This window comes from Bufo gargarizans, chromosome 3, assembly GCF_014858855.1.
Source record: "Bufo gargarizans isolate SCDJY-AF-19 chromosome 3, ASM1485885v1, whole genome shotgun sequence".
Lineage (NCBI taxonomy): Eukaryota > Metazoa > Chordata > Amphibia > Anura > Bufonidae > Bufo > Bufo gargarizans.
In genome coordinates, this window is record NC_058082.1 from 344112970 (window position 1) to 344129600 (window position 16631).

The following is a 16631-nucleotide window of genomic DNA, read 5'->3' on the forward strand; positions in this document are numbered from 1 at the left end:
AGGCCCAGTATTTATCATTCACATTTTTAAAGGTCTGCACATACAAACTGGGTCAATGCAGCAATTTTAAAGCATGATCCAGCACTAATACATGTCAATGGAAATTAAGTGCCGGATCCGGCAAGTGTTCCGGAATTTTGGACGGAGAAAATACTGCAGCATGCGGCGGTATTTTCTCCAGTCAAACACCGTAAGAGGGATTGAACTGCTGCATACTGAATGGAATGCTCCCCCAGTCAGAATGCAGTAGGATTAAACTGATCAGATTTTTTTCTGGTATTGGGCCCCTAGGATGGAACTGCATACCGGAAAAGAACACCACTAATGTGAAAGTACTCTTCATTACAGCAGGTGCCACTTTCTGCTGCTTTCCAACAGCAAGCTTGACAGGCATTTTCACATCACTTTTATAATGGCATTAAGAAAACACTAGTGGGCAAACTGCTGCTTTTGTAAAGCTGGCCAGAGTATGGAGGCAGCCTGACCTAGAGGATAAAAATGTATTTATATGGAACATCTGCAAATACCACAGCATAAAACTTCAGGTGGTCCTTATGTTTTTACTAGACAATTTGTGTGCAGCAACCCTTAGACATGGAGACAGCGTGGAAACTCCAACATATGTTGGAGAACAGTATTGTTTCTGATTCTATGCTCCCTGGGAAGTGAGAACCCTGCTGGACGAATCACATGCATGTCCACTGCTCAAATCAACTTTATGGTACTGAAGGTGATAGCCGGGTCCAAGCACTTTGCCATTTGCAGCAGCCCCATGCATGTGTGACCGCTGCTCCACTCAGAGCATAAGCCCTTAGCAGTCAGACCCCCAGTGGATAGGAATGTTTAAAGAAATACAGCAAGTCAGTACAGGAATTTGATTCTTTATTTTTAAAAATCCATTTGAAAGCAATTAGTCCTGAAAAATAAAAAAATAAAAATGATAAACACACAGCATGGCATATTGTAATTGTAGATAAGTGTTACACAGTACAAGATAATGACACTATTTTCACAACAGTATACCTTTTAGCCCCCTAAACTTGAAGTTCATTTTGTAGTTGCAGTGCAGACTGGATGACACTTCATAAAATCTAAAAGACAAATGCAAACGTGAGTTTTACACTTCCTGAAATATTACAGATAAAATGTAATGAACAGCAGAGCAGTGTGACTGAGCAAACAAATGTGTCAAAACCCCTTCAGTCCCATTTTTATGTAGTGTAGGGGTGTACTGACCACTGTAATCTACTTTAATTACTGAAGTCACACATTTCTATTAGAAAATTAGCTGTAAAGTAGGCCATTTTAAGTCTTCATAACCCTCTCCTGTTTACATAACTGGTGACTTGCTCAACACTGACTTATGTAAACAGCATTGCTAAGGCTCAAAATGGGCCACTTGAGCTATTTTTCTAATATAAATGTATGATTTCAATAATTAAAGTAACAAATGGTCAGCATCACTGCCCTATACATTACACAAAAATAAAAAATGGTAGTTACACTAAGGGTTTCTTCAGCTTTGTTATTGGCTTTTGTTTAGCAAAACCTATAGAGTTCAATCTTGGAATTTTTGATTACTTAAAACTGAAGACTGTTGGTATACAAGCGTATCCCTATAGAGGGATTGTCAGCTCTGAAACATGCATAAAACTGACAAAGGGTGTGGTTACAATTGAGTATTCATTCAACTAATAACTGGACAAATAAGTACTATGACAAGGTGTTCCATCACAGTTCAAGTAAAAATTTTTATAAAAATGAATGACACGAGCTGCCCTCTCCCAGACTACCAAACATACCTTATACAAGAGCACAGAGTAGTTCATGTCAGCCAGTGTCTAGACTCCAGACCTAGAGATAGATAAAACAGTAAGCAATGAATGTGTAACTTATATTTCTAGACAAAAGGAAAAAAAAAATAATCCAGGATAACAATTTTAAAGAGGAGTTGAGCACTTTATGGTTATTTAAAGCAATGTGTAGGAACAAAGATAAATTATAAAATGTTCTGCCGTCTTTCTGGTTTGTTAAAAAGGAATCTGTTATCAGTTTTAGGTTGTCCCAAGGGGGTACCAAACTAGGGACAGATCCCCTTAGCAAAATGTTGGTTAACTTTCTCTAGTTGGTCAGCATGTGCTGGAGCAGTTTGAACCTAGCAGCATAAAAACTGGTAACAGATTCCCTTTAAGCGCTGCACCCTTGTCAGGCAAAATGATAGTTGCTGGTCATGTCACCAGACCCACCACCAATGGAAAGACTGAGGGAGGAATGTGCAGTGTGAGATGGGTGACTGACATGTAGTCACATGATACTCTGTCAGCAGCCAGTTCAGGACTGGAGCTGTGTGGTTCGACAAGAATGCATCGCCCAACAAGGGACAGCGCCAAAGAAACAGATTTTCAATTACTTGTATATACAAATGTGTCCTTCCTTGCATTTCATCAACAGGTATCCTTTACCTCTTGGATCATGAGTGTGCAAAATGACCCAATTTTGGAAACTATGGGATAAAAAATGTGGCAAGTTTTGTTGGTACTATTTTAGGTTTCTCTATATTTCTTTGTGAGGCAAGGGTAAAAAAAAAAAAAAAAAAAAGTTTTCAAACTTGTTGTTCTTTACAACTGTCATCTGACAGGTTAGATCATGATCTATTTTTATAGAGCAGATTGTTATGGACGCGACAATACCAAATAGGACTACTTTTTTGGGTTGTTTCAGTTTCACATAAAGCATCTTTGAAAAGATTAGTGTCATGTTCTGAAAGCCATAGTTTTTTGGGCGACGCATGCAAGTGCTCATTTTTTGTTTGGTATGAGATGACGTTTGATGGTACTATTTTAGGGTGCATATGACTGATCACTTGGTATTACTTTGATGCAAGGTGACAAAAAGGCAGACTTTTTTTTACAGTGTTCACCTGAGAAGTTAGAGGTAATGTGAGTTTTATAAAGCAGGTCGTTACAGAAGTGGCAATACCCAATATGTACACTTATTTATGTTTTACACAATATTTTTTTAAACAAAAAAAGGTTTTGGTGTCTCAAAAGTCTGAGCCAGTTGTGTTTTTTTGGGGCGATTGTCTTACATGGGGACTCTTTTGCAGGATGAGGTGACATACTATTTTGGGGCATATGCCTTTTTGATTGCTTGGTGTTACACTTAGTGATGTAAGGTGACAAACATAGCCTTGAGGTTTTTTTTAGGGTGTCTATTGGACAGGGGTGGATCATGTATGTGATCTTTATAGAGCCAGATGTCAGATGCCGTGATCCACATGCCATGCAAGGTATTGAGAAGCCTCTGCATGGCATAAGGCTGCCTTGTCACAGGGTCCCCAATGTGCTCCTTCACCTGCCACAAACCACTTCTATGTTGTGGTCAGCGCTGACAGCGGCATAGAAGGGGTTAAATCTGCTGGCAGATACAGCAGGGGCCCAGCTACCAGACCCCTGCAGTAATTAGGTGGGCGCAGCCCCTGCACCTGGTGATCAGCCTGCCGTGCATGTACAGTAGAATGTGTTCTGACACAGCATCCCACTGTACATGCACAGAATTTTCAGTTTAGGGGTTAAAGAGCAAAACTAGTTTTATTGACATTGCTGTGATATTCCATTCATATATACCCTGCACTGTAGAGGCACTTTTATTATACTTACATTTAGTCATAGACTACTGGTTGCCTACTCTTGACAGGTGCATATTATATTTTTTATTTTTAGTTTAAAATGTAACTTTTATTATTGCTTACTTAATAGATAAAAATATTTACTATGATGCCTAACCTACTACATTAAAACTATCTACAGAACCCCAGTGTGTGCAGTTCTAATATTTATTTCTTCCAGTTTGGCACTATTGTTACAGTGGCAGTATGTTTGTTGCAATTGCTCTCTAGTAGCTAACTGCTTGAGTTACACATCTATATAGATACTGCTACTTTTCTTGTGTCATTGCCATTTCTTTCAATGCTGCCTAAAGATTTTTTTAATCTATTTCTTGTGGTAGATTACTGTAACAATGTTGCCGTTTTTTCTGACTTATCTGCAGCGGTTCATACCCTGCACTTGCTGCCTTATGTCGGTCAGCTTTCTGCTCATTCTATTAACATGCAGCATTCATTGTGGCGGCACTGTGGCTTCCTTAGTTGCCTATTAGCTAGTCAGCAGCTTGCACACTTTGAACTGGGTGCCCTGTAGCCTAAAAATCTAGATACTGCCCTGACCTGTATGAATGTGTGCATACATTAACAATTTTGTGCAACGGTTGCGGACCCATTCATTTCAATGGGACCCCAAACTATGCAGAAAGCACAGTGCTGTCTGCATCCGCAGAAAAGAGCTTTTACCATTCTTGTCCACAGACAGGCATCTTTTATGATGTGGCTATGTGCAGTCTGCAAATGGCTGGTATCTGTTATACAGATCCGCAAAGCACTACAGCTGTCTGAGTGGGCTCTTAGTCTCATGTGGTCGAATTTATTTTTTGTTTTTTTTTTAATACTGTTTGAGGGTACATAAAAATTTGCATTGCACATATAGAAAAGCAATTTTACAGTACAGATGTCACACAACCCATATAATTTCAGGTTACGGTTGTGGATACCTGGCATGTTTTTTGCTTGTATGCCTAAGAAAATTTCATATAAAATGTAATATTTTAGTAACTTTTTAAATCCCATTAAAGAATCACTATTTCACAAATTCATATTTTGTACCGATTTATTCTCATACTCCTGTATGCCAGAACATTATGCTGCGTCTATGGCACTGGCAGCATTTAGAGAGACTACTGCACTGTAATAGTTGAATTACTGAACTAAACTTTGGGGCCTAAAAAAAAGACCATGACGGTAGATGGTCAAGGCTGGGTTCACATATGTGCTTTTAACTCTGGCAGTCTGTTCCAGCAGAGGAACAGACTGCTGTAGTTCATATCTGGATACTACTGTGGACTGCCAAATCCCATTCACCAAGCGCCCATTGGGCTCTACTCTACACTAGAGCAGAGCCACAGTTACAACTGTCTAGCAGTGGCTCTCTGATCCCCATTAGCATAGACCCACACAGTCAAGTTTTCATGTGTATGGGGAAGACAGGAGGAGCAACAGAAGGTATAATTGGACATGTATTTGACCCACTCCCGGTTTTGGACTCACAATCAGTAATGGAAATTAATGGTGTTTGTTCAAAACTAGTCACTTTACAACACTCAAGATCTCCAGCAAAGTTTAAAAAGGTAAGGAAGGACACCATAAGCAGTTTTCTACACATTGGTTAAAGTAAACTTACAGTGAACAACTCCTTTAGGTGTCAAGCAACAGTCACAGGGCAATATAAGGCAAAATCTACCAGCTGACTGGATTTAAAAAAAAAAAACTGAACAAAGTACTGAGTGACTGAATGGGACTGACTGAGGAAAATTTACTCAGCACAGACCAGTGGTCGGTTATTGGTATTCATTTTCAAGATGTACATTTTTATCCAATATGTATTAATCCATTCATTATATATGTCAGCAGTACAAACTGAGCTGGTGATGCAGTTCAGTCCAAGTTATGCATTTCCAGCACAATGCAGCTTATGTATCTGCATGGAATGTAATAAGGGAGATACAGACTGAGTGAAATGCCCATTAGTCCACAGAATTTCCTGCCTCAACCAAGTTACTTCAATGAGACACGAGCCCAAACCCCCATTATATCCCCAATTCATTAGCTACTTAAAAAGGTGCAGATCATTAAAGACAAACTAAAATTTTAGTTAAAGACTGCACCTTTAAGCAGCATCTGTTTCTGACATAACACTTCTGATTTGTTTTTGAAGGAATTCTCATCAATAGTGAAAACACAGTGCAGCACTTTATCAAGTTTACTTATAGAACCCACTTCACATCTGGTCACTGTGCACAGAGAAGCTTTTCACCTGTACAACAGTGCACGCGGAATTACGTGAGCAGTATTACAAACACCGCTCTTTTAGACTGCTGAAGTTAAAGCATGACCCAGTCAAATATCTAAAGATTCTCCTCAAGGAAAGCCAGTACTGGCTCATAAAAGTTCACAGTATTGACATGACGAAAGCTGCATACCGATAGCTCATCACCACACCAAAAGTAGACCCTCATACACAAGCATGGTTACAAGATCAGGGTTTGCGCTGTAAGATCCTGGGAATTAAAGTGGAGTCTGGCAATGACCAGTGTCATGAGACTATATGAGGTATATTGAACACTGCATTCCATCAAGTAATGTTTGAATTCAGTCCCTAAGCCCTTATTTGCTTATGCATTTAAGATGTGCAGTATATACTGTCCTGCTCCATTATCCACAATGCCATGATGTACACAGTGCACTCATGAACTATGCAATTTAGATAATGAATTGGTCAAAAAGATGTACATTATATATTTAGTATTGATATGGGATTACAAGCTAGTAACCAGAGCAGCATTAAGAAGTCTGCAGGTTTCAGAGCTGAAATTTGCCCATGACAGATTCAATGGGGTTTTCCCTGACCAAGATAATGACCTATCCATAGAATAAGATTGGTGGGGGATGACACTATCCTATTAGCCGTTAGTGGCAGCCTCTGTTCAAGGAAGTAAACATTGGAGAGCCTGTAAACTGCAGGGGCCATTCTCTGGTACTGAGGGACATCAAGCTCTTCATCCCAGAAAATGTCAACTATCCAACTGAAATGTTGCTAACCCAGTAGGAATGTTTAAAATATCTAGCATTAAGGCAAGTTCAGATGCAGTAACAAGCTGTTGATTTTGCAGATTTGTTGCTAGTCATTACACTGCTAGGGGTGGAATCTGGTGCACATGAATATGTTCTCAAAAATCTTGTTTAGGTATTCTACTTTGCAGCAAATGTATTAAATATATACCCAACTCTGGTATATCTGAAAATGCCCAAATAGTGAATAAATGCATCTGTAGAGTACATGGCAGAAATGCTGGATCATGGCAATTTACATAAATAATTAGTTTCTCCCCACTCAAGCCAAAATGTTATGCCAAATCAGTTGAGGCCAGACAGCTCACTGTAGAATCAGATTCTGCTCAGAAGTCTAAGGGCAGAGTGAGCTGCTAGAGGGAGAATAAGGCATTTTCATTATTAGTCTATTTGTACCATTGTCAGTGTGTGGAAAGCACAACAATTAATCTTAAAATGGTCATTGTAAACAGTTATTTCTATATATATATATATAAAAACTAAATGGTGCTTTAAAAGTATACCCTTTAATGGTTTAGTTAAGATTTGGCTTTGTTATTGACAATAGCCCTCACTGCAAATCTTGCTGCATACCTGAAGTAGTCATCATTTCCTTACTGAAGCAATTAGTGTCCTGCCTTATGGTCTCTTTAAAAGCTACTGGTACACAACGTTTTTAAATAGTTTGACAAAATCCAAATTTCAGCCTGCCTAGTTATACCTGCTTTGCAACACCAGAAAAAACACCAAGTTGATGTGATGTGCACCAAGTCTAATACTTTAGAGTCTAAGCACAGTTTAGGGATTTAAAAGGCAATTTCAGTACACAAATTAGTTTGTGCTCTTGGCCCTTGTGACCAACTTTGGACAGAAAGGCTTAAGGTGGTTTTCAAAGAACAGGTAAAATCCTGGCCATGGATCATTTGGAAGAGCTGCAATACCAGGAGTTGCACCATTTCTGGCGGGGGGTGGGTGTAGGTAGAAATATGTTTTGCCAATACTAGACTTGGTGTATGGCTACATGCACATTGATACCCTACCAGCCATGGTACTCAGAAATGGCTATTGTCCACAGACAATAGGACACGATCTACAATATGCAGAACGGCTGGGGACAGCATACAGATAACATCCATGCGTTGTCCATTTTTTTTGCAGCCCTATAGAAATGAATAGGTCCGTGTGAAAGTGTGGTTCAAATATGGACCAAGACGATAGTAAAACCGCACACTGATAAGCACCAGATAAAATTCATGAAGGCGTTCCAGTATATAGAAAACTAAAAAGGTTCTTACAGCTAAAGAATGCTAAAAAGGTTTTTCCAAGTACTTTCTAACAGTTGCCTGGTACAACATTCTTTGAAAGTAATGTAGCAGTTCACTGAAAATGACGACTTGACCACCATACACATGGCCGAAGTAAACTTTGCATTGTGAGAGATTCCACCCAATGTCCATTAAACAGAAACCTCATCTACTGTTACACAGGAATACAAATACCCACCCAAACAGACTCCTGCCAGGTACTGTAGCAGTGAAATCATGTAAGTAAATGTCCGCTTTGATACTTCGTCGTAGTTTGAGATTACAAAACCCCCCACCCCCAAGTGCTGCACTGTTTCATTCAACAGAAGTGTTATTTCAGAAGGGCATCTTTACACAGTATTTGACCAAGGTAGAGGATTACTTATGTACCTACCTGAGCACGATCAGCACTGAGCATCTTGAAGCGGCACTACTACATCCGGGATCCTACAGTCCTTTGGTAGCACTATGTTCCTCAAAGTTACGCAGAACTGCTTGCTACAGACGGTCACTAAGACTGTAAGTGCAATTGAAGCAGCCAAAACTCCAGCAAGAACATGTAAATGCGTTCCCATGACTCTGGCTGCCAAGATCACACAGCTGAAGTACTCATCTTTGCCAGGATTACATTCAGAAGACAACAGGAAGTGTTAGTCAACTGCCTGATTTTAACCAGTTATGAAAACTGTCTTTACATCAAGTACATACAATACTTTTCTAAAGGACATTAGTAGTTTGCCAGCTAGTAGGTTTATGGATGGCATCTGCTTCATATAAAGTCATACGTCTCAGGAGTGACAGTTAAACCTTTGGTTACTGGCCATCTTATAAGCATGATGAGGTCAAAATATTTATCAATGCAGAGTCACCTTGGATTACTAAGTGCTCAGCACATCTAAAATCAGGTTCCTAAACATGGACTAATCTATGGAGGAAAGGGGTTGCAGTAGTTATACCCCAAACGTACACTATAGGGATTGTGAAAAAAAAAAGTATTGGCATAATGAACTTAAAACCCCCGCATAAGAAAACTACATCTAGTCTGGTAATCAGCATCCTGCTTTTGCCATTGGTCTAGTTTTAGAATACCTCAGTGAACACATGGCAAGGAGTAGGTGAAGTGTGTGAAGGCCACACACAAATAGACAAACTATGGAATCTGTGGTCTCAAGAACTGTAGAAGTGGTCAACTACTATATTCCCAGCATTTAAGACATAGCATCTTGAGAAATGCCATCACTTAGCTTTCCCTTCAGCAGCAATTGTGTAGTGTCCTAAAGATGGGGACAACTCCCAGGTTGCATCCTTATTAATACCAACTATGGAATATAAAATTGGGGTTTAGTCATGTCATTTATACAAGTGGTACAAGTACAGTTTGTCACCAAGTACCTATACTTAATCTTATATCTCAAATGTTTGATACTTCTATCCCAAGCATGGACCTGCCTTGAAAGTTGTTAATTTAGTCATCTTGCAGCTATAAACAGACAACACCAGACCAACACTCATTTATGGGCTGCAACTATTAAGACCAATTGCCTACTCCTGAGACATCATTGTTGAGGCTTTACATTTTTTTCCAAGATGCTGAAATTTAAAGAGACAGAGTTAACCTTGGCGAAAACCTGGTCGATGTGGCCGTGTCCTAAATTATACAAATCAAAGAATGGTTCAAGTTAGATTAAAAGCTATGATTTTCTCTACATTAAATGGTCCATGTCTACTTGTGCAGCCAGAAGAGTCCTTTCCAGTGACTACAGCTTACATTAAACATGTAGTAGAGCAAGCAGAGTAGTTTCCATAGACTTCAACCTCGGTCGAGACGACGACTTAAGGCCTCATGCACACAAACGCATTTTGTTTCAGTGTGTTCCTCTTTTTTGCAGATAGGGTGCAGACATTCAATGGGTGCGCAAAAAAAAAAAACACAGCATGCTGTCCACATCAGCATGTCTGTTATGTAGCCTCAAAATTAAATAAAAAGAACATGTCCTAGTCGCAGAGAATAGGCATTGTTACAATGTATCTGCAAAAAAAAATAAAAAATAAGGATGGCATACAGATGTCTTTTTTCAGAGCTGCAATTTGCGGACTGCAAAACACATACGGTTGTATGCATGTAGCCTTATACTGCACCTTTTTACAGAGACCTTATCGAAGTGCCTTAGAGGATGTCAAGTTATGGCAACTCATTCTGACACCCCCCCCCCCCGTCAGAAAAAGTCTGACTGCAGCAGTGATATTCCATGCAACACACAAGACTGCTGCAGCCAATCACTGGCGTCTAAATAATAAAGCACAAGACAACTGAGGCCAGCAACTGGCTGTAGCAGTAGTGTGCAGTATATGGACACCACCACTCAAAGTCCAGCTGTAAGGATTAAACATTGCTGGGATGGAGGGAGTCTTGAACAGCATTGATCAGACAACCCCTTTATGTTATATAGCAGTACAAGAGGTTGTCCCTTCTCTTGCAGACTGCTTTGGAAGGAAATGCTTTAAATAAAGTTTCCCCAGCAATTGTTCTCTAAAGCAATTTGTCTTAGGAGTGGCTTGAAGAAAAATGCAGTCATCTATATCATTAAAGAATCCATAAATTTGAACCCAATAAGGACTTGCATAATTTACCATACTGATATATCTGGAAAACCAATGATTCTGCATTAAGAGGACTTGTCAACATGTCCCATATTCATAGATAACCAATGACAACCAGTCTGTAGAATGTGAGCCATTTGTTTTAACTCCTCACCATCTGATTTGACAACTGGGTGTTACATTATGTTTGTCATTCTGGCACTGTCAGCACCACTTGTATAGTATACTGTACTGGCCACTAATCCACAATAGCCAGTTGTCAATTCATAAAATTCTAGTGGTAATAAGTGGAATGGCACATTGTACAGTTCTAATTAAATATGCTTCAGAATTAAAATCCTAAATAAAAGTCAGAAGGGATGACAGCTCCTCCAGTTTGCTTATAGACTACAAAAAAATTCGAGAAAGACAGGTCTAAAAATATTTCATAACCTTATTAAAAAGCAAGCCAAATGTCAAACTAGTCTTGGAAATCTAATAGAGTATCTAAACAGCTTGTACATTGTTCAAGTATTACCACAATGCAATTTTATTATGCAAGCTGTTCTAGGAAAATTTATAATATATTCTAGAGGGGAGAAAAAAATAATCCCAATTGATACTGTATGAGTATACCTCACAGTTTAAGGGGGAAGGAAAAAAAAAAATCCACAAAGGATCTTAAAACAAAAATGAGCCAGTTGTACAGTCCATACAAAGGCTTCTGCTACCCAATATCATAAGTTAAAAAGGGGCCTTGGCTTTACCCTGTCATAAAAGCACAAGTTTTAAATAGTTTTCAAGTTTCATGCGTCGTAAGGTACATTGCAAGGATTGCCATAAACGTTTCTTGTTGGCGGCTACATAAGGATTTCTCCAGGTCTGCCTACCAACAAGGAGTTATCCCAGAAACAATCTTGATACTTTGAAAGTCAGAATCTGATTACACCACATTACTGTTCTCTGCTAGTTTCCCTTTCAGTAGTGACCATATGGTAACCCAACACAATAAGCATTCCACATTTTTTATTTTAAGTTTTTTTAATACAACGAATTACAAGGACAAAATCCATGGAGCTTCTACTTGTCACAATACTCAATTACATAAAGATTTGAGTGTTAGAGCTTTTACCCAAAATACTGGGCAGATAAACCAGTGATGAGAATTATATCACCATCTTGACGAAACCACAGCCAGCTGCATTTGTGCTGCACAGATGTATGGTGTAGGGCTGCCTATCTGGTTTTACAGTCCAAGTGGGTGGCAGAGGCAAGGCAAGTCATGCAGTGGTCTTACCAAGCCACAATTACAGCTCCTGAGATCAGTTATCCCAGTCAACTGTCAAAAATGTAAATGGCAATGTCCAAGAGTGTATATAGCATCCAGTATAGGTCAAGCACAGTTTAAAAATATATAAAAAAGGAGATAAGGGAATCCACAAACTGTCATAAAACAAATGAGAATGTCACAAGTCAAATCTGCATATATTAACTGGCTTTACAAATACTGGGTCAAGCAAAGGCATCCATAAAAATGTTACCTTCTCGCTAAAATGCAAGTTAAAAAAAAATATATTAAACAAAAACTAACATTAGACTTAAGGGAATCTATTTAGAATCTGGCTTTTTTGCTTGGCCCTTCATATTCATCTCTGCCCCTGCCATAACCTCCAGCACCCGCTGCAGGAGGTACAGCCCCAATCCCTCTGGAAGCCTGTGCAGTGGGAGTTCCTGCATTGCCCTGGGCAAAGCGATCGTTACGCTATTGGATAAATTCAGTTCATTACAGAAGAAGTCCAGGTGTATAGTATGTTAATTTTACAGTAGTCCCGTAGTCAAGGTTCATCGATACAACCACCAGTGAGCCGATCCACAGGTACGAGGAACATAGAAAGGAAAAAAGGGTAATTTGCAAATTAGTTAAGAATCACATACCATGAGAAACGCTCCGACAATTGATAAAGGTCAACTGCTTCAAAGAGACTTGTAGCTGTGCCCAAGAAAGCACCCAAAATGAGCAACTGGGAAGTTATAAGTTACAAAGGCACTCAAGTATACAAACCCGAGTACTTCTGCCTTATGACCCTACACATATTGCAACAGATAAAACCTGCACGTTTATGGCCCTAAAAGCTTACTGGTAAAACTAGAAGCTATTGCATGGCCCTGCTGAATTACACCATAAATATCAACCGCCATGAAAAATTACATCAGGTGAGCCAGACACCTCACATTTTCTATGGCAGTGTTCCACGTTTATATTCTGGAGGACAGAACATTGCTACCTCACTCTTGAACTGGCAACATCACTTTTCCAAATAGTGTATCTAAAGCAGTGCTTCTCAAACCAAGATGCCCCTTAGTTAAGGCAATTAAAAGTGATCCATATGCTGATCACTCCTGCTGGAAAAAATAAAATTTCACCACTTGTTAAAACTCTGGAAAAATGCTGGCCCTGTATATGGTGAAAATGTGTTGCGCCTTTTCCTCCATGAACTCTAGGAGCTGATGAATGCACCAGAATTATGTCATGGGGAATGCAAGCAGTTACTAACAGACGTCAGTAGACAGGTCCAGAGTTTGCAGCAAAACGCAGGGGTCCAGATAGCGACCAAAATAGTCGCCAATGTGACCAAGAATTTGCAAGTGGTGACAAGTCTTACTGCCATTTGTGACTTGTCCCACTGCCGCAGATGCACCACACTAGACATGTCTGTTAGAAGAGCCAATCCCCTGACATCCAGCCCACAAGGACGGCAAGCTTGCGAGTACACAGGTATAATACTCTGTCTTCCTAAACTCTTCAGCATCCACATCGTAAGTTGGTTAGTGTGACCGCATACCGCAACGGATACATTATCATGAGTCCCCTGTGCAGTTCCCCTTCCCAGCACACTTTTTTGCCCATGTAGGGACCATGCTGCTTTGAAGATTTCTACCTTCAGTGCAGACAGGCCCTTACTGACGATCAGGCAGCAGGCTGCTGTGAAGCAGGGACCATAAAGTTCTAAAGCACCACAGGGAACACAGAAGGGCTGAACCAAGGACAAAGACAAGAGGAAGGAGGTACTGTATACACAGACAAATGGTTGGATACAGTAGGATACAACAATGGGTTACCTTCCCTTCATTACATATTCCCTTTTAGGTCCCTTTCACATGGAGCAAGCTCCAAGCATTAACCTCGCAGTGCAGGGAGCACTGACCTCCCAGCAGTGACAGGGTCACATAACATTGATTTATGATGCTCTGTAACCCTTACAGTTCTGGAATGTATTACACTGACAGCATTATGTCAGTGTCATCTAATACATTCCAGAACTGTAAGGGTTACATAGAATAAATCACTAATGCTATGCAATCTCCTTTTCCCCTCTCCCCCATATCTGTGCTGGAAGTTCAGATAGGTGATGTATCTTTTGGCTTTTAATATTTATAACCTATCTTCAGGACAGGTCATAAACATCAGATCGGCAGGGCTGATACCCATCACCCCCGCCGAGAGCGCAGTGAGCAAGTGCCACCTCCCGTATCTCTTGAGTGCTGTGGCTTTGCCATAGACATAGCAGCAAGCACGATTGGGCTTTTGATATTGATCTACCGTGCTTGCTGCTATGTCTATGGCAAAGCCACAGCGCTCAAGAGATACGGGATGTGGCACTTGCTCACTGCGCTTTCGGCAGGGGTGCTGGGTATCAGGTATAAATAAAGAGCACGTTTCATCTTTTAAAGGAGAGCTGCAGATTTTTATTGTCCGTCTTCCATCCCGAATCAAGGGATCACCGCAGGCACCCTATACCTTTAAAGCTACAAGGGAGTGCTGCCAGACTATATCTACACACACCAGGATTGTACTACTGAGAAGTAGAATCCCATGTGAAGGAAGGTTTATCTGCCCAAAAACAGACTTAAGTATGCAATCAATTCCTATTTCTACACTAGAGGATCCAATTGAAATTAGTTCAAAAGACCCTTCACTGAAACCATTTAATCCTGAGCCCTGTGTTACATGCTGGTCTGGATCTAAGAGGATGCCTCATTACACAGGATGGCCAAGTGACACTGACATTTTGACCCTTTATTGGGGACCATAAACCCTACATTTTAAAACGATGTAAATACCATGTTTCTCAGAAAAAACGGGGCCTTTCTCCGAAAAAAGGTTTGGGGCTTATTTTGGCTCCATGAACATATTTTATATAAACACATGCCAATTACAGAACAGTCCCTGGACAGTGTTTCTATTAAATATGACTAACCCCCTCATCCATAGGAATACACCCATATACTGCAGTACATAGGTGAATTTCTATGGATGAGGGGGGTTTATAGTCATTTGCCAGACATTTTTCATTCTGGTACTGTATATTGCCCCTGAGCTGTCCAGATCAGCAGCAATCTATGGTACCAGGGAGAGCAGATCTGGCATAGGAGAGAGCTCCTCCAGGCAGCAGAAAAGGAGAGCCTCCTTCATGCAAGTACAAACGTGTGGGCTGGCAGCAGTACAGGGCATACAGAAGCCGCCAGCCCCCCCCCCCCCCCCCCAACATGAAAGTGAAGTGAAGCACAGACTGCCAGCCCACCCAGGTGCTGCTTAGTGTTGAGATGTATGCACAGGTTGCCGTCTTCACCGAAGGCCAATTCACTGAGGCCTGTGCTGCTTGGCTCAAAGTCACTGCCATGTGAATGATGCAATTTATATCATGTATTTAAATTTGGCAGCTAAACATTTTATTTGGCTCCCAAATTTTGCAGTTTAGGATCCATTGGCTCCTAGGTAAAAAAATGTTTTAGTCTGGAGCACAGACATGCAAAATAAAGGACAGAAAAAGAACAGTTGCCAATACAGAAAAACCTTCAGTTTAAGGCCACATTCTCAAAACTATGGGATGACCATGCTGTGCTGCAGATCCGCAAAAAACAGACACCAGCCGTGCGCACTGCCCATTAATGTGCAGACCCAGAAGGGATGCTTGTGTTTTACAGATGTGTAACCCATGCATGGCTGTCCCACAGTTGTCTGAATGTGGCCTAAGCAGCATGTTCAGGATATTTTAGTGCAAAGGTTATTGCAACTCTGTTCAAAAGCTCAGGGGGGAAAAAACAAAACAAAAAAAAAAACACAAATTTCTTGTAGGTTACATTTGGAAAAGCATTGGTTTAAGCTCATCCTTGGCCTTGCATTCAACTGGCAAGGCCCCAGCAGGTAGTTTGAGAAGCACTGATTTAGAGAAATTACTCCACATGAATCAAACAGCACTGAACTTGAAATTACAAATACAATAACCCAAGGTCACGTTAGATGCTGCAGTGATGCAGTCTGAAGTAAAAAAAAAAAGACTGTTCTCATGACAGTCAATAGACCAACACCTCTATATGTTCCATATCAAGTCTGGAAGGCTTTTAAAACTAGATTCCATAAGATTCCTCATGTTTATCAATAAGACATGCATGGCATTCACCTAAAGCCATGAGCAAGTGGGTGATCACCAGATCACCTAGATTACTCTACCCATTTCAGTTGTTGTGATAAAGTATTTCATAGAACCGCAAGTCACTCACTGAACCAAACATCTAGTCATAAATCCCTCACCTAAACCAAGTCTGCAGAAATGACGCAGACCATCTAGAACACAGCTGGGAGTGAAGACTACATGTGTAACAACTGCTGAAGGAAGGTTGAGAATGATCAGCCTGCAAGGACTGAAGATGTATTCACATTGTCTCACTAGGAATTTTTCCCAATGAAACAGATTGGGGATGAATGCAACATCTATAGCAGATAAATGCATCACAATAGTCACTTGTGATATCCCCTGACTGTTGTGGTTACAGAAAACTAGTGGACAGAGTTTTGTAGTGAGAACTTCCACAATGCTCACATGGAATGCAGATAAGAAATGAAAAGTCCACTGAGCCCAAGCTCAGCTAAGGCTACTTTCACATTTGTGTTTTGTGCGGATCCATCATGGACAGATCTGTTCCGATAGTACAACAGTCTGCATCCGTTCTGAACAGATCCATTTGTA

General features: G+C 40.4%; 1 protein-coding gene across 2 annotated transcripts in view; it reads right to left on the bottom strand.

Annotated features, from left to right (window-relative positions):
* Nucleotides 1-865: 865 nt before the first annotated feature.
* SFPQ (splicing factor proline and glutamine rich) overlaps nt 866-16631 on the bottom strand; it is a 31308-nt gene continuing 15542 nt past the window's right edge. The window contains exons 10-12 of one of the 2 annotated variants that reach the window (XR_006388357.1): nt 1803-1854; nt 1024-1091; nt 866-916 (exon numbers count right to left, since the gene is read on the bottom strand). Coding sequence is in view for 1 of the 2 variants with exons in the window: in XM_044287623.1 (XP_044143558.1) it covers nt 12215-12364 (150 nt within the window). In the remaining variant the exon portion in view is untranslated. Of the gene's footprint in view, nt 917-1023; nt 1092-1802; nt 1855-2552; nt 12365-16631 lie in introns of those variants that run through there. The other variant, XM_044287623.1, reaches the window with a different exon arrangement.